We start from the raw sequence: 22900 nt of genomic DNA, 5'->3' as shown, positions 1-22900 counted from the left end.
CCTAAACAAAAATATTTATAACTTTTTATATATATTTTCTTAAAACTCCCTAATATCCACATTAAATTAAATAATCCACAACTATGTAAATCCAAAAATCAACTTAATTCCAAATTTTCAAACCATTTATCACATATTTTCAAACCTAAAATAAAATTCAAATTTTTTTTCAACAACAAAATCGTCAATTCACCCAAGATAAAACAAATTGAATTTATCTTAAAAAATTTTGGGGACGTCACATTAACAGTGAAAATACATTGTCACAGCCTAACTGTATAAAATTTGACTTCCTGAAGTGAGAGAAAATCAATCATAAGAAACTTTGTCTAAAATGAGATATTAATTCTTCCTTGAAATAGAAGAAATCAGGAAACTACAGGATTGCAACAGGAAGCTAGCTATAGTGTTTAGAAGCAGTATTTTACTATTTTCATTGCATGGCTATGCATAACAAAAATTATGTACCTGAAATTACTGGCTTTTCTCAACCCTTAAAGGCTCTCATTTCTTCGTGGGAGGTAAAGAGAGGCTCTAACAGAAGCATATAACTGTGGTCGTATTTACAAGAATTTTTTTTGGGGGGGTGGCGCGGCAACTATGGCTACAAAATCGACTCTGTCAGTGTTGCTCTCATTATTTCTTTCGTTTGACCTTCACAAATCTCCTCTTAGACTTGTCGCTGCTACCAGCATTCAAGGAGAAGCTTCCTTCCGCCTTAGCTTCTAGGCTGCTAGAAGAAGCAATATATGGATAAGAATTTTGGGGTTCAGCCAAAGTCTGCTGCTTTCCAACTTGAAAGGGGTTTAATTCAGATGTGCCTGCACTGCCTGGACCAAAAGAGAATCCTGATGAAGGAGGTGGGATTGGCTTTTGACTGAAAAGTGGAACATTGTCCTTGGAGATACCCTGCTCTTCACAGTCATTGTTGCCTAAAGAAACTCTGAAAGCAACTTTGGGATGAGAATTACTCATAACAGGCTCCGATGAGGAACCTGCTAATGCTGCTGCTGAGGTTGTCGAATTTAAGGAACTAAAAGATGCCCCTGTAAATGACTCGAATCCAAGACGTGTCCCAGAAGTAGATAAATTGGACTTACCGATGGTTGAAGTTTCCGGGGCGCTAGTGAACCCAGTGATGGGAAATTCCGATGGTCTACTTCCTGAATTAAACAGTTCAGAAGCAGGAGATGAGCACCCAGCCATCCCTGATGATACATGCGACATCGGTGATCCTAAAATCACGGATGTTTTTTCTGAATTAGCGGTAAATTCCTTTACAGCAGAAACTTCCTCAGCACTAAGCTCGGTTGCACAGCTAACAGTAGGTGCTCTCAACAGATTAGTCACAAACGAAGGTATTGCTGCAGAATTGAAGCTGAACATACTATAGTGAGAATTTGCAGGTGTAGTTATGCAACTGAAATAAGTGTCATTTACATTGTGCAGGCTCGCATCCTGCTTGATCTTGTCTTCGTAACTTCCTATGCCCGAAGTTGATGGAACAAATGAAGATGGCAGAGTTGCGGTTATATTAGCATTGTTGCTGGCACATGTGGCAGAGAGGAAGATATTTCTGGATGAACTTTGACTCATAAATCCAGTTGATGGACTGTAGGAAGAGAATAGAGATGGGCATGAAATAGAAAGGCCACTATTTAGGCTTTGATAGCTAGGAGTCGAGCTAAATGAGAATGCAGGTCCAGCTGATATGGAAGCAGAGGATGAGAACGCATCATTGCAAGTCCTGATGAAAAGAAAATTTGAAATATCATCACTATCAGTTTTACATTATGAACAGTAAACATGAAGAAAACAAATTTTCCAGGTATAAAAAGTGAACGAGCGCAAAAATGATGTAAGAAATGAAGAAAGATGAAATGACAAATTTTCAAACAAATGTCATTTAGAATCTATCGAGGAACGTGCTTTAATGTTCTTTTCTTCCCTTAAGAACTTAGAAAAATGATTCTCTTCCCATTAAATTCACATCCAGTTAGAAGGAATCTTCAATACTTCCAACAATGTTCACCGTACATTCAAGGTCTGTTTTTTCTTTTCCTAAAAAAAAGAAAAGAAAGAGCTTTTCATTAACGAATGAGAAGTAGGAAAAAAAGGGGAGACAAGCTATCAATCCACTCAAAACCAAAGGAGACTTGCATATGCTTCTCTAATTGATCGAAGAAAATGGAAAGACTACAAAACTATACTTCTGAATAGAAGAACTGAATATACCAACCTCCAAGAGCAATCTAGCTTATGGTTTGAAGAAGCTAGGTTACACTGCGTGTATGGGTATGAAGGTTCGTCGCCATTTGCAGAAGCAGCACATGATTCTGTAAGAGAATCATCCTTATTCCCAACATCAAATGCCGTAGAACTAGCGTTTGGCTGTTTTAGTGGAGAGGCATTATTTACAAAGCTAAAAACTGAAGAATCGATTTGCTTATTTTCTGGAAGATCCTTGTTTCCAAAAGAATCGATAGTTTCTGGTTGTAAGGTGCAAAGTGAAGCATTTTGAAAAGTAAGTCTGGCATCGATATCATCATCAAAGCTGTCGTCAGAAGTTTTCAAATCAGAACTTCTGTTGAGAGAAGAACCCATTATCACTTGAGATGTAGTTTGCGGCTTTGCTGGAGCAAGGGCTTCATTGGCAGTTGTTTGTCTCACAGCCAAAGAAATGTCACCTTCTCTAGCCTCAGCAGTAGCAGGTGCAACTTTATCAGCAGAACTTTCATCTTGGTCAACACTATCCTATCATTCAGAAAGGCAGCGAGACTAGTTAAAGATTCAAAAGATTCAAACAAACATAATCAAAAAGAAAGAAACCAGAGGAAAAATAATATTTGATCAGAGGCACATTACTTAGAATCCTTCGTGATCATCCAAATAATTATTTAATTGCTGCCAATGTAACAATCTTATTAAATGTTTGCACATTACTACCAAATATTATAGCAGTAAAGAAGTAAATGATAAGTAGAAGAAACAATGAAAACCACGTATGGATTCTAATTAGGTGTCTGAAGTTTTACTTGAACGCAGGTAAATGAAATAACTTAACATTATCATAACAAAATCTAACAGCCTCGTCAAGAAAAGAGGGGGAAAAAACTACAAAATGGAACTTTGTTCAATGGCAGAAAAGAAACAAATGCCTGTGAGTCAGGGAGATTACGGGTACTAACGGTTTAGGGGAATATTTGAAATAAGTTATGGTTTCTACTCATATACTATTAGTATGGTTTTTTTTCCCTTTTAAATTTTGAATGTTAAAGGGTATTATTGAGACTTGAAAGTTCATAAGTATTTTTGAAACAAAATATTTCCATAAAAAACTAGCAGGTATTTCTAAGTTTTTTTTTTTTTTAAGTTAAGGGTATATTGAAACTTTTGAAAGCCCAAGAGTATTTTTAAACAAAGTTCAAAGTCCAAGGATATTTTCTATAATTTAGTCTTTTTTTTTAAAGGAAAGAAATTGAGAGGCAAAATTTCGTAACCTAAACACTGATTTTCGCCATGAGATTTATGTGTGCATGTGGAAAATAAGAAAAAGAACATCAAGATATTATTGAGCGCTTTTGCCACAATGTTTTACCATTTACATGGAAAGTTTAAACGTTACAAACCTTGTCAGGCGACATTGGAAATGCCCGTTTGTCTTTTAGAGGCCGAATGGTAGATTTCACCACAGCAGATGCAGGCACTCCTAGGTCATTCATGCAATCCTTACAAGAACCTATTGAGCCAGTGTCCTTCAGTAGAGCACAACTAGGATGAGGATCCGAAGATTTCAGTTTTTCCAGCTTCTCTCCATTTTGGAAAGTATTCTCTCGGTTCTCTTGATATGAGATCCCATGCAAACTATTTGACTGCTTGTCGTCGTGAACAAATTCTTCATTTCTAGGTAAGTCCACATCCTTCACATTTCTGAGATGCCCACCTACTGTGAGTGGTGACAGCTTAGCGTGAGATTTTTCCCCAACAGGAAGTCGATTAAATGTAGATATTTTCTCCTTTGGAGGGGTCAACTTATCGAGCTGCTCCAATATTTTAGAAGCTATCTTAGAAGACCTTGAAGGAGTATAAATAGAGCCAGTACCTGCAACAGGAATGTTATGATTCTCCACGTTCATAGTAAACTTTCTTCCAAAAGTTTTCTTGGGTTTAAGGGGCAGTTGTGAGTTCCAAATAGAAGATGGAAAATTCTGAAATCTCCCAAATTTGGAGCTCTGAGAAGCATCAAAATTAAGACCATCTTCAGGGACAGAAATAGGTCTAGCAGAAACGGGTAGGCTTAATCCCTTTGAAAGATGAATGTTAGGTTTTTGTCGAGTTCTGCGCAGAGGAACAACAGGTCCAATGTGTTTATCAAAAAATGAGCTCCTACGTTTCAAACCCTGCATATGGTAGAAATAAATACAGTAAAATGATTTAACGTGCAACTCCATGAAACAGAGCATCTGAGACATGCAGGATGATCAGATTATAAAATCTTCCTCTATTCTGAATTAGAGTATCCGTTAACAGTGATCCCAACTACTAGGGGTCTCATAAAGCCTTGCTAATGAATGTAGTATGAACTCTGGAATAGGGCAACTGAGTCATGCTGAGCATTGCAGATCAGCTTTGAGAGTTGGAAGTTATAAAACCATTCTCACAAGTACCTGACTAGTAGATGATGGCGCAAGCAACATATCATTTGATTTTGAAGAGAATAATATACTAGTTGGACCAGCTGAATTTTCCCCAAGTCCTTGAGCTCGCAAAGATTGCATTGAAGGACAAACTTTTGGCTGCTTACTGCCCATGTATGCCCTTGCTATCTCTGCAGGTGAAGAAATATCTTCATCAAGGACCTGAAGAATTTTAACCACTAAATGTGACCGAGTATCAAGGGAAAAAAACATATGAAAAATAATTTATTTGAGAACTCTTATGCACGGAGATCACAAGGCATAAAAACTGGGGAAAGAAAAGAAAGAACCGTACACTTGAACTCAAGATGGGAGTTGAAATTAATGGCCTGCCCATCCTAACTTCTGAATTTGGTATTTTTACAAACTCCTTCCTGTTAGATTCTGGAATGGAAGAGATAAACTTGAGCCTTTTCTCCTCATTCACAACAGGTAAGTCAACATTTCTTGAATGCAATAAGGTTGTCAAATGATCAATCTCAGACCTGCAGAGTGATTCTCATTTTAAGGAGTCATAGAAATAATCCCAAGAGCTAAAAAAACCAGTCTATAATAAATGGTTAACTTTGAAAAATATATTACATTTAACTATAACGGAAAATGCAGGAAACAGAAACAATCCAAACCAAAAGATGGAAGCACCAAAAGTTACTGAAACCATACTGCATGGAAGGGGAAAAAACAACAAGAAGAAGAAAATAAAATCCGAAGTGCCTGAAACAGTACTCATTTACGATAGAGTAATATATACTGTAAAAGTTACCTGGTGAAGGTCTTTTGCTTCAAAGTTTTCTCAAGCTCCATCATTAAACATTGATCAGATGATCTACTCCGATTGTCACCTTCATTGGTTACTACTTTGACCTCAAAAGGGTCCTTTGCAAGTAAATTTTTTATTTGCATACCACAAAAAAGTATCCAATTAGATTAATCAATGAAAGTGCATTCAGAACATGGAAAAGAACGATATAGAAACCCAATTTCTTTTAAATAAGCATAAAATAACTGATGACTATCAAGTTTAAAGAACACTCATATCTTCTAAGTTCTAAGCATAAGCACCTGCCAGATATCAAAATAAAACTTACATTTACATTGGCCTTCTTGTCATCCTTTCTCGACTGGCTTGATTCTGATGCATGAAAGGAAAATTAAACGAGCAGATTACTCTTGGAAAATAAAACGATCTGATGCTACTTAACTAATAAAGTACCTAAAATAAAAACCGTCTTAAATGTAGTACGTGCCAGTAAACATTGAAATAACTAAGACTTCTTCGATGGATGAAGAAGTTGCAAGATATCAAAATAGTCGCAAATAGTCGCAAATCACAATAGCATTCGTGAATGATACACTACAGAGACATAAGAAAAATCATTAAGAAGTTGAAACAGAAACCTTGAGACGAAACACGAGACGTTAAATGGTGAGGGAAATTTCGGATCACGGAGGAAAAAAGCATCCGAGAACCAGAGGAAATGAGCCTTTGAGCCGGATCAACGAGCTTCAAGATCCATGAATTGTTTCCAGATGTTCTTAAGGTAGTCAGCGGCCGATCATAAGGTTTCACCGGCGGTTTCCTAACGAATCTTTCATCTCTAAACTTCCCAACCGTTTCCAACCCTTCTTTTTCTACTGGGCTTTTCTGTTCCCTCGCAGTAGCCATGAATGAGAATTAAGGCGAGGAAGAACCATACAGTATCTCAAATCTCAATCAAATTCAAGAACGAATTTTATCGCAGAGAATGGAATCGTTAGCTTTTTCAGACGGAAGAGATCAGGAAGCGGAGGTTTTTTCCGGTTCTTTAATGGCGCGAAATTGATCGTGATGAAACAGCCCAGAAAATACTCTTTTTTTGTTAAATTACATTCGTGTAGTTTATAATTTTGGAAATTTTCACATATATAGAAAAAGTTAATATAGAATGATAGACGCTCTTTATATTACCTTCTATCACAGATAAATTACTTCTATCCGCATTTATCATAAAAATTAAATTAATAACTTTCTTATTTTTCTATTTATAAAAATCTCCCTTATAATTTTGATTTATATATTTTAAAGTTTGTTTAATTTTAATTTTCATATTTTTAAATATATAATTTTAGTCTCTATAATTTTAATAAATTATAAATTATCTGATTTTTAAAAAAATTATTATCTAAAAATACTTTTACTGTAAATTTTAAATACATAATCTCATCGTGTACTTAGCTTCATGAAAACTTTATTATTATTTAGCTAATTTAAATAAAAATCAACTTCGAGTGATTAAATTCAAAATTTATTGAAAATACAGAGGTTAAAATTGAACATATGAAAATACATGCATTAGAATTGAAAAAACTCCCAATTATATAAACTAAAATAGTATTTTAAACTATTATATAAAAAATCTAAAATGTTCGGTTAATTTTGGAAAAAAAATCACTTTTATCTTTTGGATTTTAAATTTTGTTAAAAAAAAAATTGGAGAGTATTTTTTCATTGAAATAAGAGAAAAGAGGAAAGATGAAGGGATGGTTAATGTATAAAAATTGGAAGATATAGGTGATATCATTTACACTATTGTATAATACATAAACGATTGTGCGTAAAAATTGATTATGTAAATGACTTAAAACTATATCTTTTGATTGAAATAAATGGTAAAAATACACAATCTTAATATTTTATATAATTGTAAATAATGTCCTGTAAGTTTTTTTTTTTAAATTACCCCTTAGCTTTCATGACAAATTTTCATTATAATGAAAAAATATATTAAAAAAACAATTTTAAAGTTTGGGATATTTTTTGGGAACAAATTTGCTAATATTTAGGTCATATATGCTAATATAGCAAAAAAAAAAAAAAAGATTTAAAATAATATATTATATTTAATAAATAATACAAAATTTCACCCATATTTTTAAGAAATTATTTTAAATGACAAAGTTGCTGAAAACATTTACAAAAAATAACAAAATATTACTGTCTATCTACGATAAATAGCGATATACTACTATCAGTATCTATTATGACACGAAAAGACACAAATAGTAGTATATCATAGATAGACAATTAAATTTTACCATATTCATAAATATTTTGATTCATTTTCCTATATTTGAAAATTATCATAAATATATAAAGGGTTTCCTTATTGGTATATCATCGACTTTTCTTGTTAAATTATAGATCGAATCCTAAATTTTAAGTATAGTACCCATTTAGTCATTGGAAATTTTCAATTAAAAAAGTATATATATCCTTCAAATTTTATTTTATTTATATATCCCCAAGTTTTATTATTATTTTTATTTTAAATAACTTTAAGTTTTAAGTGGTTGAAATGGTATAATAACTTTTCACAATTTTTTCTAGAGGATTTGCAAGGTTAATTTTCTAAGGCTAGAAAATAGTCAATAAATTATATACATTTGAAACTCTTAAATCAGAATTCAAATTTTCATTGCTCATCAAAAGTCTTTCATAATGTTACAAAACAATGAAAGGGAAAAAAGAAGAAAAAATATATGCCTTTTTCTCTGCATAGTATTCTGAAGTGCTAGGTTGATTCTGGCCAAGAAAACTCGTTGAGAACTAGGGAAGAAGGAAGAGATCGAAATGAATGACCTGGTTTCAAATGCATACGAGCGAGCAGGCGAGCAGCCCCGACTCCTTGCTACAGTAATTTGCAGGCAAGAACAATAAAGAAACTAAACTTTAATGGTACCTTTACATAGAACACTAAAGTTTTAAAGCCTCCCTAAAGCCAATGCTGAAAGTACTTTGGAGACCTTTCTTGCCAGCATTGGTTACATTTCCTTTTTGCATCATTGCCACGAACTCGTTATAGTCGATTGTTCCATCCTGTAAAGTAAGGAGAATCATGAGATGATTGTTATAGTTGATTCCCATTGGATAACGTCTTCGATATAGAAAGTGCAAATAGTTGCAAATGATGAGTTTGGTCTCTAAAAGTAGTAAGAAATTCTAATGTCTTGGCAAGACAATGGAACTACTTACATTGTTTTGATCGACTTCGTGCATCATTTCTTCCAATTGAAGATCCTCTATCCCAAACTCTTTACATGCTTGTTGAAGTTCGTCGTGCGTAATGAACCCACTTCCATCCTTGTCAAAATACGAAAAAGCTGCTAGAAGATGATCTTCCTTCTCGATTTTGTTTAGATGCAATGTGGCAGCTACGAACTCACCATAGTCAATGGTTCCATTGTTATCGATATCTGCCTGTAATGCCATAGCATACACTTGAAAAATGTTGACTGAACAACGAGTTCATTGTTAAGAAAGAAATGGTATACAGTGCCGTAAGCAAATCTCGACAAATATTAGTAGATTAAACTACACATTTATTTCGAAAAGTCGTATCAGAAAGCATGAACTTACTGCTTGCATTAGGTCGTAAATTTCAGACTCCTTAAGATTAGCTCCAAATTTTTTCAATCCAGCTTTGAGTTCTTCAAATGTGATTTGACCGCTGTTGTCTGTGTCTATCATCTTGAACATTTCTTTGAGGCCAGCAATTTCTTCTTCAGATAAGCTCTCTGCAATGACCTACACAATTCAAAACAACAAAATTATTGTACTCTTTCAATTCGTGACAAGTCACTATTCTCCATCTGGGGATGAAACATTTTATTATATCGGCTAAAGTTTTCCGATTTCATGAAAGACTTGCTTCTCGCTCTCAGAACGTTTTCCTTTCACAATGTCAATAACTAGATTATTTGAAGCTATCAAGCACATCAATATGGGAGGTCTGGTTGGAAAAGAAAGGACTATGGAGTATAGACTTTTTAAAGACTGTTAGAAGAGGAGGAAGGTTTGGGACATCATTCATTGTAAGGCTTCACTATGAGTTCTTCCTCCACACTTCTTTCAGATTTACGATTGCTTCTTTTTATCAGCATCAACTATAGGAACCTTTTATAATTCTCAAGCACTCTCTCGGGTTGATTTCTTCTCGACGTTCACTTATTTCGAAAGAAATTTACCACATCCATAATAGCTACTTTGCTTGGTTGGTGATGCTAGTTGTAATTATGTAAACAAATAGACTTTTCTACAGCTATCAGTGTTGGAAATTTGAATGCTTACCTTGATCGCCATTTTCTTTAGCTTGTTCATGGCTGAAAACTGCTTCAAGCGAGTCAAGACTGCTGAATCAAGTGGCTTGTCAGGAGCCACACCGTCAACTTGAACCCAAGGGTGACCTGTAATGAATTAGCTCAGTAAGTGCAGTGCAGAAAGAAAAACACTGATCATATACGTAAAAGGATCTCAACGACATTCGAGGCCTTAGAAGAACTGCTGCATAAATTACTCAATATATGATGAACAACTATACAACATGAAATTCAAGAGATGGCTTACACAAAACTTCATATGCAGTCAGTCTCTTTTTTGGGTCTCGAATAAGCATTCTTCTCACCAAATCTTTCGCACTGTCGGAGATGCTGGGCCAAGGGTCAGAAGAGAAGTCCAGGTCCCCGTGCAGGACCTCTTCAAATATCCCTTGCTCGGATTCTATACATTGGAAAAAGGAAAACAGAATAAGAGATGAGGGAAGTGATTATAACAAGATATTAATGTTCAGCATATGGATGTTAAACATCCAAAAATTAATGGATCAAAATAGACCTACCAGCCCAAAAGGGAGGCACTCCACTCAACAGAATGTAGACAATTACTCCAGCACTCCAAACATCGGCTTCATGACCATAGCGCTTCCGCAAAACTTCAGGTGCAACATAGTATGGACTCCCGACCACATCGTTAAACTTTTCACCTGATTACACAATCCATGTATGGAGAGTCAAAATCACGGCCCAGTGCAACTATTCGATTTTACATTCATATGCACATAAACTGCAGATAGATACAGAGTCCTAGAGTTTTGAACTAATTCTTTAAAATGGAAATTAGTGAAATAGGTTGCTTCAAGAAAGCTCTTAATAAAACATTCATTACCTTTACACTGGTCAGTAACACTATAGATTTTAAACAACACCAGATAACAAATATCATCTCAACCCATTTAGAAGTCATTAGAGAGTACAGAACTGATGGCTACTATATTTATTATGTCAAGAACCACAGTTATATACCTGGTTTGAAAAACACTGATAGTCCAAAATCAATTGTTTTGAGAAGTGACTCCTCCTCCTTGCTGACGAAGAGAAAATTCTCGGGCTTAAGGTCTCGGTGCATTACTCCAAGAGCATGACATGCCTCCACAACCCCAACTATGGTCCTAGTAAGCTCAGCAGCCTTTCTTTCAGTATAATGTCCACGTTGAATGATCCTATCAAATAGCTCACCACCAGCACATAACTCCATAACTACCTGAACTGCAACTGCATCCTCATAAGCCCCCTTGATCGATATAACGTTCGCGTGTCCGGCCAAGTGGTGCATTATCTGAATTTCCCTTCTCACATCTTCAACATCATCTTCAGTGACCAACTTCCTCTTTGCAATTGACTTACAAGCATACTCTTTCCCAGTTGCCTTCTCCACACACATATATGTAGTCCCAAATTGTCCTTGACCTAGTTTCTTGCCCAAGCTGTAATATTCCTTAAAGTTTCCAGTTTTTGTCTGTAGAACTGAACCACCCCGAAGCCCGGCACTACCTACTCTCTTCATAACAGGGTTAGGGCGTACCTTAGGTTCCGAGGGCGGTTCCGGTTTGGCTTCTGATTCTGGCATTGTCACTTTTTCAGGGGGTTGGTTTTGAACCTGCAAAGGCGATTCGGTTTCCCTAGCTGCTACCTCATGCACACTTTCTCCATTAGTATGATGAGAAACTGAGTTCTCGGGAGATCTAGATCGCCACATAGCAGCAGACACAGATTGAAAGAATCCATTCTTTGAAATACTTGGTCCTACACAAGTATTCCCCATCAATACAGCTCAAAAACCTTCCAGCAACTTCCTCAATTCAAGCACAATAACACATTCCAATTCTATGTGATGTGATTGATTCTATGACAATTTGACACCAAACTAATTAAGATCCGATCTTCAAAACCTCAATACACAATTCTCCAAGTCAACCCCCAAAATAAGACACTGAAATCTCGGTAGGATAAACGAAACAAAGACTTGGGTCTAAGCTCATAAAGTAAGTGACCGCAGAATTACAATCAAATAACCATATACAACATCAAACAGAATCAAGAATCAGAATCAGAATCAGAATCATCCCCAAAACTTGAGAACCACTAATTGGTACAAAAATGGCAGAGCAATCGAATAGCAAAGTAAACACTCAGAAAGGAGATGAATCCAAAAGATAAAGAAAAGTAAACAAGTAAAGTACAAAAGTCAATGCCTCAATCCTTGTTTCTAATCAAATCTGAAGATGAACAACAAAATCCACATCACCAAACTCCCCAAACTCTTCCTAGAAACTAATTAGCACAACCCAGAATCAAATCCAGATACAAACCCATAAATCAAAAGAGGTAATCAACAAAGAATTGAACTCCTGAAAGAAATTCATCGACCCATGTAGGAAAAAATCAAAGGGGGTGTAGATCTTTAAGCAGAGAAAAGAAAACGATAAGCAATAAAGACATAGCTGAGGACAAAGTAGATGAGGAGTCGAGCTCCGGTTGAGCAGGTTGCTTGAAGAAGAGAAGAAGAAAGAGAATCGGTGAGGCTTATGGGTGGGTTTTGTCTGGTAAGTACGAAGACTTGTCAATAGAAATTAAAAAGAAAATGAATCAAATTGGAACATGGTTGCTAGTGTGATGGGTTTTTTTGGTTTGGGAAATTTTATTGCGCCAAAACGCGTTGAGTTGGATAATTCAATTCAATTCAATTCAATCCCCCGGCCTCTTCGGTTGGTCTGCTCTCCGGACTTCATTGATACAAATTGGACAAAGTCTCTTTTTCCTCTTTCCTCTTAAGTTATATCAACTTGCAAAATTGCTTGAGAAACTAGAATTGATCTTTCATGTCTTTTTCATTTTCCCCTTTGATAGAAGATTCAAACTTATCTCATCGAAGCTTGAAGTATATATTTTAATCTAGAGATGTTTTGATTGAATCTTATCCGATGAATTTAGATTTGAATCGATTCTAATGTTGATAGCTTTTTTTATTTGGATTATTTTCTTTTACCATTTTGTCTCTATGTATAGATGTCCATAATGTCCAACAAAAACTTGTTTCTTTTTCTCTTTTAGTTGTGTTGGTTAAATTTTGTTAGGTTAGACCTTTTTTCCCTACTTACTTTATATGTATATTTAAGCTATGTAAAGTGAGAGAATGATATAGGGAACATGTTTTATTTTAAATTAAAATATTAAAATTATTAAAATTCTACCTTTTTAATACTAGATTATCGATCTACTTATGTACCTCTAGACGGCGTATACTTTATGTTGATAAAATGTCTATGAAGAGGTCAATCTAGTCCATTAATCGAAGAGAGACAACTTGAAGATCAAAGATAAAGATGAAGAGACTGTTGAGCCCAATAGGAACCAAGTCAATGCTTTGCACCACTAAGTGGAGTAGCCATTACTATATTAGGTATAAATCAGCTCTACGCGTTTAAAAAGAAAAAAGGACAATAGAAAACTCTATAAATAGTGAGTGTCAATCATATGCACTACTATTTTACCTTAGTTAAATTCGATCTAGATATTAACTTAGCATCAAAACATGTTGAACATAACACCACATTTCTTCTAACTTTCAAGTCAACTCAATCATTCAACTTGTCATCTAGTTCAAGAGTTTAATCGGATTTGTGACGGAGGCATCACCAACTCTACATCGTTAAGTTAATTTATTTATTTATTTTTTTATTTAGCAACTAGAATTGAACTTTTAGCTTTACGGAGTGATGCTTGAATCTATTTTCAATTTTGAAGGATTTATTAGCTGGTATTTATAATAAACTTTTGGTATGGTTTTCACTGTAGTGTTTGATTTAATAAGGTTAGTAGTGGTTAAGTTTTAAATTAGATTTTTCCGTAAAATAATTTTTTAATTTTCCCTACTCATTTTTGCTAATAAAAATCTTTATCAAAATTAACAAATTGGCTTGTTCACTAGATTTCATATAAATTATCCCAAAAAAAAGTAGTTGATGATCAACATGTTGCTTCTCCTTTGACATAAGATTTTTCTCATTTTTATCATTTTTCACACACTTATTCGCACAATGTTTCTGGATAAACTTGTTTTATGGAGTTGAACTTGAGTTTCTGTTGGTGTAGATGTTGATTTGATGCATTGTGGTTCGACCTCTAATACTTGATCCCCTGATTTTCTTTCAGTTGAATGCATGTGCTTAACTTGAAGAAGCAAAATAAGTGTGCAACTTCAGGAGTCTAGGAGTCTTCTGATTGTTGGTGAATTCTTTCTAGGCTTTGGAATATAGAACTATTGACCTCCATGAATGAGGAGAGCTATTTATAGAGTTCTTTGGTGGGCCTCGTGGGCTTGAGCTTGGTTGGTCCATGAGCCTGATTAGTTGGACTTGGGCTTGGTTGGTCCTTGGACTTGGTCTTTCGGCCTAGTTAGTTGGATTTGAGCTTGATTTGACATTTGGGTCAAATTTAGCCCATTTTTAGGCTTAGTTGGACTTTAACCCAAATAATAATATCAAATTGGGTCAAACTAATCTTATTTGATTTAACGATCATGATGAAACCACGTGGCATCATCGAAATTTGCCTTTAACTTCAATTTGGGACACATGTCAACTGCTAATAGGTCATTTATGCTGAACGATGGTAAGTCTTTTGATTCTTCCATCGTTTTCGATGAACTTAGAGGAGTATCCTCTTCTTCTATTGTGCTGACAGCATGACATGCAACATCCTCTAGCGTTTTCCTCGAACCATGTCTATAGAATTCCTTTAGAAGGAAATCTGCTAATGTCACTTGTCCCTAGGTTGAGGGAAGTCCTCATCTTCCTCCTCAACAAACTTGGGGTTTGGAGCCTTCTTTTTTCCCTTCCTTTTTTTAGTCTTGCTCTCTCTTTTGTAACTCTGGTAGGAGTACGACTCTTTTTGGGCTTTCTCTTCTTTCGACGCGTTACAAGAATTCAGGCTTCGTCATCGTCACTATCGATGTATTCTTCTTTGTTATGAAAATCTGTGACTTGGATCTCTTGCTGAAACTGTATAACCACAGGTTTGAGGGTCCCAAACTGGACCAAACTCTCTATTTCACCATAACATATAATCAATGGAAGATCGCTCGGAGTTATTACCATCGTGGCATGATTTTTTTGAGCAACCTCATCCAAGTCTAGTTCAATCTTCCTCTCTCGAGCCAATCTTAGGATCAGCTCCTTTAGCACGAAGCATTTTTCGATCGGGTGGCTAACAACCCTGTGATACTTGTAGTAGTTAGGATTTTCTACCTTCCCTGCTTGTTCAGGTCGTTTACATTTGGTAATTGGATAAGTTGCTTTTCTAGCAGTTGCTCAAGAATATCTGCAACATTGGAGTCAGGAAATGGATAGACTTTTTCCTGCCTCTCCTTCAAAGTCAAGCAACGTCTTTCGCCTCTATCATCTTTATTTTCAATTTTCTTCTCATTTTCTTTTGAAAAAACTTAAATAAGGACGCATTAACGATCATTGATTCCTTCACGATGTCTTTCACATTCTTTTCAGCACCCTTTTATCTCTTTCTTATCTTTCTTTATCTCAGGGATCAGAAAATCCTTCGTTTCCCTATTGGCGATGCTCAACTCCATATCAGGGGCGCGAGTTGCCAATTCTTCAAATGTACGGGGCTTTATACCTTGCAGAATATAGGGAAGTCCCCAGTGCATACCTTGGGTGCACATTTCTACAGTAGACAGTTCGGTGGGTCGGTCTTTGCAGTCGAGACTCAAAGCTCTCCATCAGTTGATGTAGTCGATGACTGGCTCCCCTTTCTGTTGCCTACCGTTTGTCAATTCCATCATGCTGACAATGCGTCTGGTGTTGTAAAAGCAGTTCAAATTCCCTTTCAAGATGCTCTCAACTGTCGATCGTCTCAGGCTCTAGGTTAGTGTACTAGTCGAAAGCATTTCCTTTGAGGGTTCTGAAAAATTGCTTGACTAGCAGATCTCCTCTGGTTCCCACATTCTCGCATGTCTCCACAAAGTGGGCAATGTGTTGCCCTTTCCGTCGAATTGTTGGAACTTTGGGGATTGATATCCAGCAGGCATTCTCAAGCTGTCAATTCTCTGGGTGTATAGCTTGGAATCCATAAAAGAGGTCTGAGACAGGCCTTATGGAAGTCATGATCATATCCTGCAGTTGTTGGACCGATAGAGAAGCAACAGAAGTTGATTGTTGCAGCTGATTTTCCTGCAACACGGTCTTTCCTTTGTCATGTGCTTTGACAACAGGAGTTTGGATTGATTCAACAGCTTCTCAAGACTGCATCTGTTCTCTCAAGGCAGCGATCTCATGATCTCGGTCCTCAACAACCTTCATCAAAAAATTTATCTTCCTTTCCATTCAGTTATACCCACCTCGGCTGTAACGTCCCCCATCATGATAGAAAGCACATCTGGGTGTGATTCCCTTTTTGACTTGTTGAAGGTGTAAGTAGCGTTGTCAAATAAAGGATTCTCCTTGATGACAATCCCACCTTTAGGAGATTTTGTCATTTGTCTCAGGATGTTGCGATGACAGAACTTTTGCTCTTGCATCACCTCCTTTGAACAACTGTGGGTGACAAATCCCACGTAGGAGTTGCTTGCAGAGGACGCTTTGGATGCAACTTTCTTAAATGCCATTGATTTGCTTGAATGTTGAGAGAGATGAGAGGTAGAGAGGTCTCACTGGGCATGCCAATTTGTTCGCACGAGGTTTCTGGAGAAATTTATTTTGTAGATTTGAACTTGGGTTTATGTTGGTGTAGATGTTGATTTTATGTGTTGTGGTTCAATCTCTAACACTTGATCCCCTGATTCTCTCTCAGTTGAACGTGTGCGCTTAACTTGAAGAAGCAAAGCGTATGACGTTCTTGAAGTCAAAGTCTTGGAAGAGTCTTTGTATCTTCAGGAGACTTGTGTCTTCAAGGAAGTGTGCAACTTCAAGAGTTTAAGAGTCTTCTGGTTGTTGGTGAATTCTCTCTAAGCTCTCTAGAATGTAGAAATGCTGACCTCCACAAATGAGGAGAGTTCCTCTATTTATAGAGTTCTTTGGTGAGCCTCGTGGGTTTGGGCTTGGTTGGTCCATGGGCCTAGCCCTTAGGCCTGATTAGTTGAACTTGGGCTTGGTTGATTCATGGACTTGGCCTTTGGGCTCAATTAGTTGGATTTGGGCTTGTTTTGACATTTGGGTCAAATTCAATTTTGGGCTTAGTTGGACTTTGACTGAAATAATAGTATCAAATTGGGTCAAATTAATCTTATTTGATTCAACGGTCATGATGAAATCACGTGACATCATCAAAATTTGTCATGATTTGTAATTTCATCATGAATAACGTGACAATTTGTAATTGGTCCCAAATTTCTCATTCAACAACACTTAAATTAGTATTTACAAATATTAAATATATGTGTAATGATGGAAGTTTCCCCTTTTCTACTAAAAAAATGTTGCTTATTTAATAAAGTTTGATCCTGCAGATCAATGTTTGCCATTTAGTACATAGGGGACAACACTTTTTCCTTTTCTAATCATTATTATTCAATGTAATGGAAGAAAACATTTTTAAATGTATAAAAGATAATGAAATAAAAATAAATCAGACTTCTACATTTGCTAGATACATAAATATTATAAATGAGAGATAATATTTTTATTGGTATGAAGTCATTAATATGATTTTGAAAATAAAGTCATAAAAATTTTATTATTTATTGTAAAAGTGTATCGAGCATCCATCTGATCTCCCTAATAATTTTATTAAATTTTAACGTTTTGGTTTTAGACTTTTAGTTCAAACTTAATTATTGTTATAAAAGAGGACGCTTTGAAATGACACTTGATATCATCTTCTGTTATTGTTAATTTGAAAAGTTTCCATTAAATCTAGGGACTAACATGCAAACAAATAGAAATTTCCAATTTTAAGAAAATTGTCAATTGGTTGGTCTTTATTCCAATTTTTAAAACACCCCAATTAAATCTTTTAAGAAATTGTTAATAGAATGTTGGTACTGTCGTTAACTTATCGGTTTATTAGCATATTTTTGTTAGCTTTATCAACTTCGATCATATCATATATCGGATGATAACAAATATTTATTTAATGATGACTTTACTATTTTAAAGTGTCTATGCATAAAGTTCAGAGAGACGATTCTAATGCACTTTGAACCCTGTAGTTTAATGCACTTTAAAGTGTCCATACAATTGTACAAAACAACAATTGTACAATTTTTATTTGTCAACTAAATATGTTCATTTAGTCCTTATTTTCAATTTTTGTTTTCAGATTCTCTACTAAATAGACTCTTATTTGTTGCTTGCAAGATTCAAATACGAGAAGTCTGGGGGGACATGCACAACCTGTCAAACAAGGTGGATAACAAAGCCATCAAATGGAGAAGTCATTTTAATAACAAATGGCAAAATTTATATTTTAAAAACAAAAATATTCATATAATATTTTTTCGAGTTAAAGGGGGCATGTGACCCCTTCATGGATCTATGGATGCCTAAATTTGTATATCATAATGTTCTTCTTGTGTTCGTTCGTATCGCCGGAAAAGCCAAAGGATCAAAGGGTCAAGTTTTACTACAATTACTTGAAATGCGTTCAATTTAATCATATATATTGAGATTTTTATTATAGTGTGGATGCATCGTGGGTTAAGTATGGTGGTTTAATTCTGAACCCGATAAAGGATTTGTAATGGTTTGAACTTGAACCAATCGAAAAATATCAAATTAGGTTGGATCCTAAATCTGAAAAAAGGATTAGTAGTGATTTTACTCTTGAACTTACAAAAAGAGTGGTAAATCAGTTTGGTTCTCACCCATAAGAGAATCCGTGCAGTAAGATAGCCAAAAAGAGTCTTGGGGAGTGTAATAGGGGTTTCAAACTACTATAAAAATCATAAGTGTTATTTTCTTTCTCTTTTAATTTCTCCAATGTACTTGTTTTTGTTGCTAATTATCTCATTAGTTTAAATTATTTTAGATTGAATTGATTTCGTTTAAATTTCTTGGAAAAGTTTTAGTTTTTCATGCAACTCTATTTACCCTCTCTAATGTTGTCATACAATCCTATAATTGCCATTTTATAATTTTTAGATTACATTTTAGGATTATTTTGTTGATTTGTATAATTGTGATATATGATACTAACTTGAATTGATTGCTTGATATAATTTAATTTTTTTAGAATTAAATTCAAGTTATGTTGTCACTATTCACCCACCTCTCTATATATTTAAATAGAGATACGTGACATTTGAATGTTCCTTGACACATTAAATTCAATATGACAATTAGCATAATCGAACAGGGATATTAATAAAATTTATTTGTTAAAAATGGCCTGCCCACATGTCTAATTATAACAATAAACTCACTAATTTAATCAACTTTGACTCATTAACTTACTAATTTAAATAAAAATCCTTATAAACTTACAAATTTCAATAATATCAACTGCTGAATAAATATATTTTTTATTAATATATCAATTAATCATGGAATAATTTTATCAAAAACTCACAAATTTCAACAAAATTTTAGCTTCATTATTTTTTTCCCTCTAAGATGAATCAACTTTGTATCATATATAATTATTTTTTGGCTATTTGAATAAAAACTTATAAGATGATAAAAATCGCTATATGTTTTTTTTTTTTTAATTTTAGAGTTAAGATTGGAATAGTTTTTTTTTTAAAAAAATTAAGGTAAAATTTATTATTATTTTTTTGACACAATGCTATTATTTTAAGAATTAAATGAATATGGAAAATGTCGCTCTCTATCTAAGGACTCAAAGGTTCCAATGGGCGTTGAATAATTCCGCAATCTCCGCAGCCGCCGCCCGGGGCCGTCTTTAGAGTTCAGACCATGGCTGGCTATTATAATTTTTGTACCAAATTTAGTCAACAATTCTTAGTTGGATTTTCCTCCAAATAATAATAATAATAATAATACGTATTGGATTTGGAATTGGAGCCACTATTTCTTTTCATTATAATTGTTATTAAGGTAAAATACTATTTTGATTCCCTACTTTAAAATTTATTTAATTTTAGTTATTGTGATTTCAAATATTCAATTTTCACGATTAAAGCCTCAGATCAATAATACCTAAACATAATACAATGGTGATTTCTTTAAACTCTAAACTTAATTTCAATGGTGATTACTTCCCTGGTTTTCAACGATGTTTTGTTGAACCGAGTTTTTTTTAACAGGGATTTCCAATACGAGGCTTTTTCAGAACAAAATAGGTTTTCTAGAACGGTGTTTCATGATTTTGAGTCTGTTTTATTATTTTTGCTGTATTATTTCTGGAAATGTAGGAATTGAGCATTACGAAATTTTGTATTGGGAAAGAGAGCGAGAGATAGAACGAGAGTGAGAGAGAGCAAAAGTAAGAGAGGAAGCGACATTAAGATAGAGAGCGAGATTAAGAGAGAGAGCAAGAGTACACTTCAATTATTTGTACAACTTAATGAAAAATGTTCTCTTGCTTTGTAGGATGACAGAAAAGTGTCTACTTATTCGATATGGAGGTGATTGGGATGAGAATGAAAGTTCATATATTGGGGGTGAGCTGACAGGAATCATTGTACCTGTTACATTGAAGTACGAAGAACTTAAATCTCACGTTTACAAGGTTACAAACGTTAGTTCTTCAGAGTTTGATCTTATAATGAGAATTAAATATAAGCTTGAATACGAAGTCCTTCCACAATACATAAGGAACGATGATGATGTTCGCTTCCTTCTTTTCCGAGAAGAGCTTAGTAGACTTTAGTTATCTGTAACGCTAAAATCAAACCAGGACGAAAATATTATAATGAAGTTCGGAAATGTTATTCAGCTGCCAGAATGCAAGCGGCCGGAACAAGCAAGAAAAGCAAATGATCCTAACTATTGCAAGTATCATCAAGTCGTTAGTCACCCAGTTGAGAGGTGCTTCTTGCTAAAGGAGCTGATTCTAAAGTTGGCTCGTGAAAAGAAGATTAAGCTAGATATGGATGAAGTAGCTCAAACAAATCATGCTATAGTAGCGGCGAATTCAAGTGTTCTAACACTATCTGTGTCCCATGATCAAAGAGAAAGCATGATCCAGTTGGAAACCTTCGAACCTATAGTTGTTTGGTTCCAACAAGAGATTCAGACGACAGACTCCTAGAAGAAAAATGAGTTTGTTAAAGATAACGACAAAGGGTGGATCCTCGTGACTCATCGAAAGAGAAAACAACAAAATTTCACCCAAAAAGAGTCGCGTTTCTATCGAAGCTATAGAAGAAGGAACAAGACTCATACAAAGAAAGGCAAAAAGATAGCATGGAAACCTAAACCTGCTAAGGAAGAAGATAAGGACTTTCCTCAAATTTGACAGCCAATAACTTTGGTAAAATTTCTCCCAAGAAACTTTCTCGATAATCATCAAGAGGAAATATCAAAAGTTATTGCATGTCATACTATCAGCATAGTGGAAGTCGACAAGAATCATATAACTGCTAAAGAAGTCAACAACTCAAAAGAAATGAAGCAGAGAGTTTCTATCTTCGATCGTATCAAACCTTCAACTACTCGATCTTCAGTCTTCCAAAGATTGAGTATGGCCACGGTAGAAGAAGAAAACCAATGTCCAACGTCTACTTCCACTTGAACGTCAGCCTTCAAAAGGCTAAGTATCTCTACATCAAGGAAAGATTGACCTTCAACATCTGCTCTTGATCGTCTCAAGACAACAAGCGATCAACATAAAGGGAGGTTGAGAATCTTGAGGGCGACATCATTTCATGAAGAAAACAACGATGAGAAGATTTACAGTCATGTTCCTTCATGCATGAAGAGGAAATTGTATGTCGATATAAATACAAAAGGTTCCTTGATGGTGAAGCCAAAGCTCATCGTATTAATGAATCCTACAAATAAAGAGGATGATCAAAGCCATGATGAAATAAGAGCTTCTGAAATTTAAATATAGAAGCTCCTTATCGCAAGAGCCTAAACTGCATGTTACTCCTAATCACATGAGCTTAAAAGGTACCAAAAAAAAAACTTAGCGTTGAACTACGTGTTGGAAGATACCAATGTGCAACGGAAGATACCAGGATCCATAAGCACTCTAATTCATTAATTTTGGCAGAAAAGAAAACATGCTTCAACAAAAATAAATGGGTTTCATGACATACCTTTGAAAAACTTTCTCTAAGCTCGAATTCAGCTACAAAACTCCTCTGAATCTTATTGTAGATCACCCTAAGATCTTCCCTACTATTCTCTTGGTGCTCTAGATTGAGTAGTGAGACTTAAAATAAGCTAGAATTAAGAGAATTTGGAGAAACTCACAGCAGCAACCCAGCAGAAGAACAACTTCTCTCACAAATTTTTCAGAAAAAACGATCAGTTGCCATCCCTTCAAAATACTCCAATCTCTTCAATATATTGTAGACATTCATGCAAAGAGATATGTTGCATGAGATGCAGCTCATGCTTGGAGCTAATGAAGACTTAAAGTGGGTTGTTTGTGAGCTATTACATGAAGACAATGGAAAAACCAAAATTTCCAACTTTGTGATTTTTCTTCTTTTTCAATTTTAATAAATTGATTTCATAAATCAATTTTGTTTAATAAAACTGAAAAATATTATTAATTTTACAAAATTAATTTCATAAATGAATTTTCTTAATAAATTAATAAATAAATATTTAAAAATTTTTAATAATTCTAATTAATTTAATATCAAATATTAAATTAATTTTACATAATACCATCTTCAAATATTTAAATCATATTTAAATATTATTTATCCAATTTCATTTAATTCTAATTTGAACACTTCAAATTAACTTATCATGGTATTCTAGAGCTTATCCATTTACGAGCTAGTAGGGGGACCTCGCGGACCTATAGATCATGGGCTCCAACGATCCGAGATTAATCGGCTAAACTCATTAGATCGATCTAACCCTCATTCGTTAACTAATGGGTGATTACACTAAAGCCCATAGCTGAACTTCCCTCACTGTAGATATATTATTTCCACTCGATATAATCATGATTAG

The 22900-nt window shown here is 34.8% G+C and overlaps 2 protein-coding genes across 3 annotated transcripts; both read right to left on the bottom strand.

Moving 5' to 3' along the window:
• Window positions 1–231: 231 nt before the first annotated feature.
• LOC120082195 (nuclear pore complex protein NUP1-like) lies at window positions 232–6621 on the bottom strand. Of its 2 annotated transcripts, XM_039037462.1 has the most exons (9): window positions 6096–6621; window positions 5786–5829; window positions 5461–5573; window positions 4993–5182; window positions 4668–4859; window positions 4103–4400; window positions 3630–3946; window positions 2240–2754; window positions 232–1747 (listed from the first exon to the last, which is right to left on the bottom strand). In XM_039037462.1, exons 1-9 carry the CDS (start codon window positions 6361–6363, stop codon window positions 637–639), a joined length of 3048 nt encoding a protein of 1015 aa, XP_038893390.1. In that variant the 5' UTR covers window positions 6364–6621; the 3' UTR covers window positions 232–636. The 2 variants fall into 2 exon arrangements, with proteins under 2 accessions (XP_038893390.1, XP_038893389.1); XM_039037461.1 differs by having other exon boundaries at window positions 3630–4400; window positions 6096–6620.
• Window positions 6622–8129: 1508 nt separating this feature from the next.
• Window positions 8130–12626, bottom strand: LOC120081403 (calcium-dependent protein kinase 1-like). Its single transcript, XM_039036242.1, has 7 exons — window positions 10815–12626; window positions 10352–10495; window positions 10081–10233; window positions 9805–9920; window positions 9094–9261; window positions 8710–8934; window positions 8130–8553 (listed from the first exon to the last, which is right to left on the bottom strand). Exons 1-7 carry the CDS (start codon window positions 11611–11613, stop codon window positions 8431–8433), a joined length of 1728 nt encoding a protein of 575 aa, XP_038892170.1. The 5' UTR covers window positions 11614–12626; the 3' UTR covers window positions 8130–8430.
• Between the last annotated feature and the right edge of the window lie 10274 nt (window positions 12627–22900).

Source organism: Benincasa hispida, chromosome 7, assembly GCF_009727055.1.
Source record: "Benincasa hispida cultivar B227 chromosome 7, ASM972705v1, whole genome shotgun sequence".
NCBI lineage: Eukaryota > Viridiplantae > Streptophyta > Magnoliopsida > Cucurbitales > Cucurbitaceae > Benincasa > Benincasa hispida.
Note: the sequence above shows the minus strand (reverse complement) of the source record. Positions and strands in the feature narration are given on the sequence as shown.

Excerpts from the sequence above, each read along its gene's own strand:
- LOC120082195 (XM_039037461.1), bottom strand. The coding sequence starts at position 6,363 with ATGGCTACTGCGAGGGAACAGAAAAGCCCAGTAGAAAAAGAAGGGTTG. Across the intron at positions 5,183-5,460 it reads AAGCAAAAGACCTTCACCAG|GTCTGAGATTGATCATTTGA; the intron begins GTAACTTTTACA and ends ATCACTCTGCAG. Across the intron at positions 4,401-4,667 it reads CGCCATCATCTACTAGTCAG|GGTTTGAAACGTAGGAGCTC; the intron begins GTACTTGTGAGA and ends TACCATATGCAG.
- LOC120081403 (XM_039036242.1), bottom strand. The coding sequence starts at position 11,613 with ATGGGGAATACTTGTGTAGGACCAAGTATTTCAAAGAATGGATTCTTT. Across the intron at positions 9,921-10,080 it reads GACTGCATATGAAGTTTTGT|GTCACCCTTGGGTTCAAGTT; the intron begins GTAAGCCATCTC and ends AATTCATTACAG. Across the intron at positions 8,935-9,093 it reads TTTACGACCTAATGCAAGCA|GCAGATATCGATAACAATGG; the intron begins GTAAGTTCATGC and ends ATGGCATTACAG.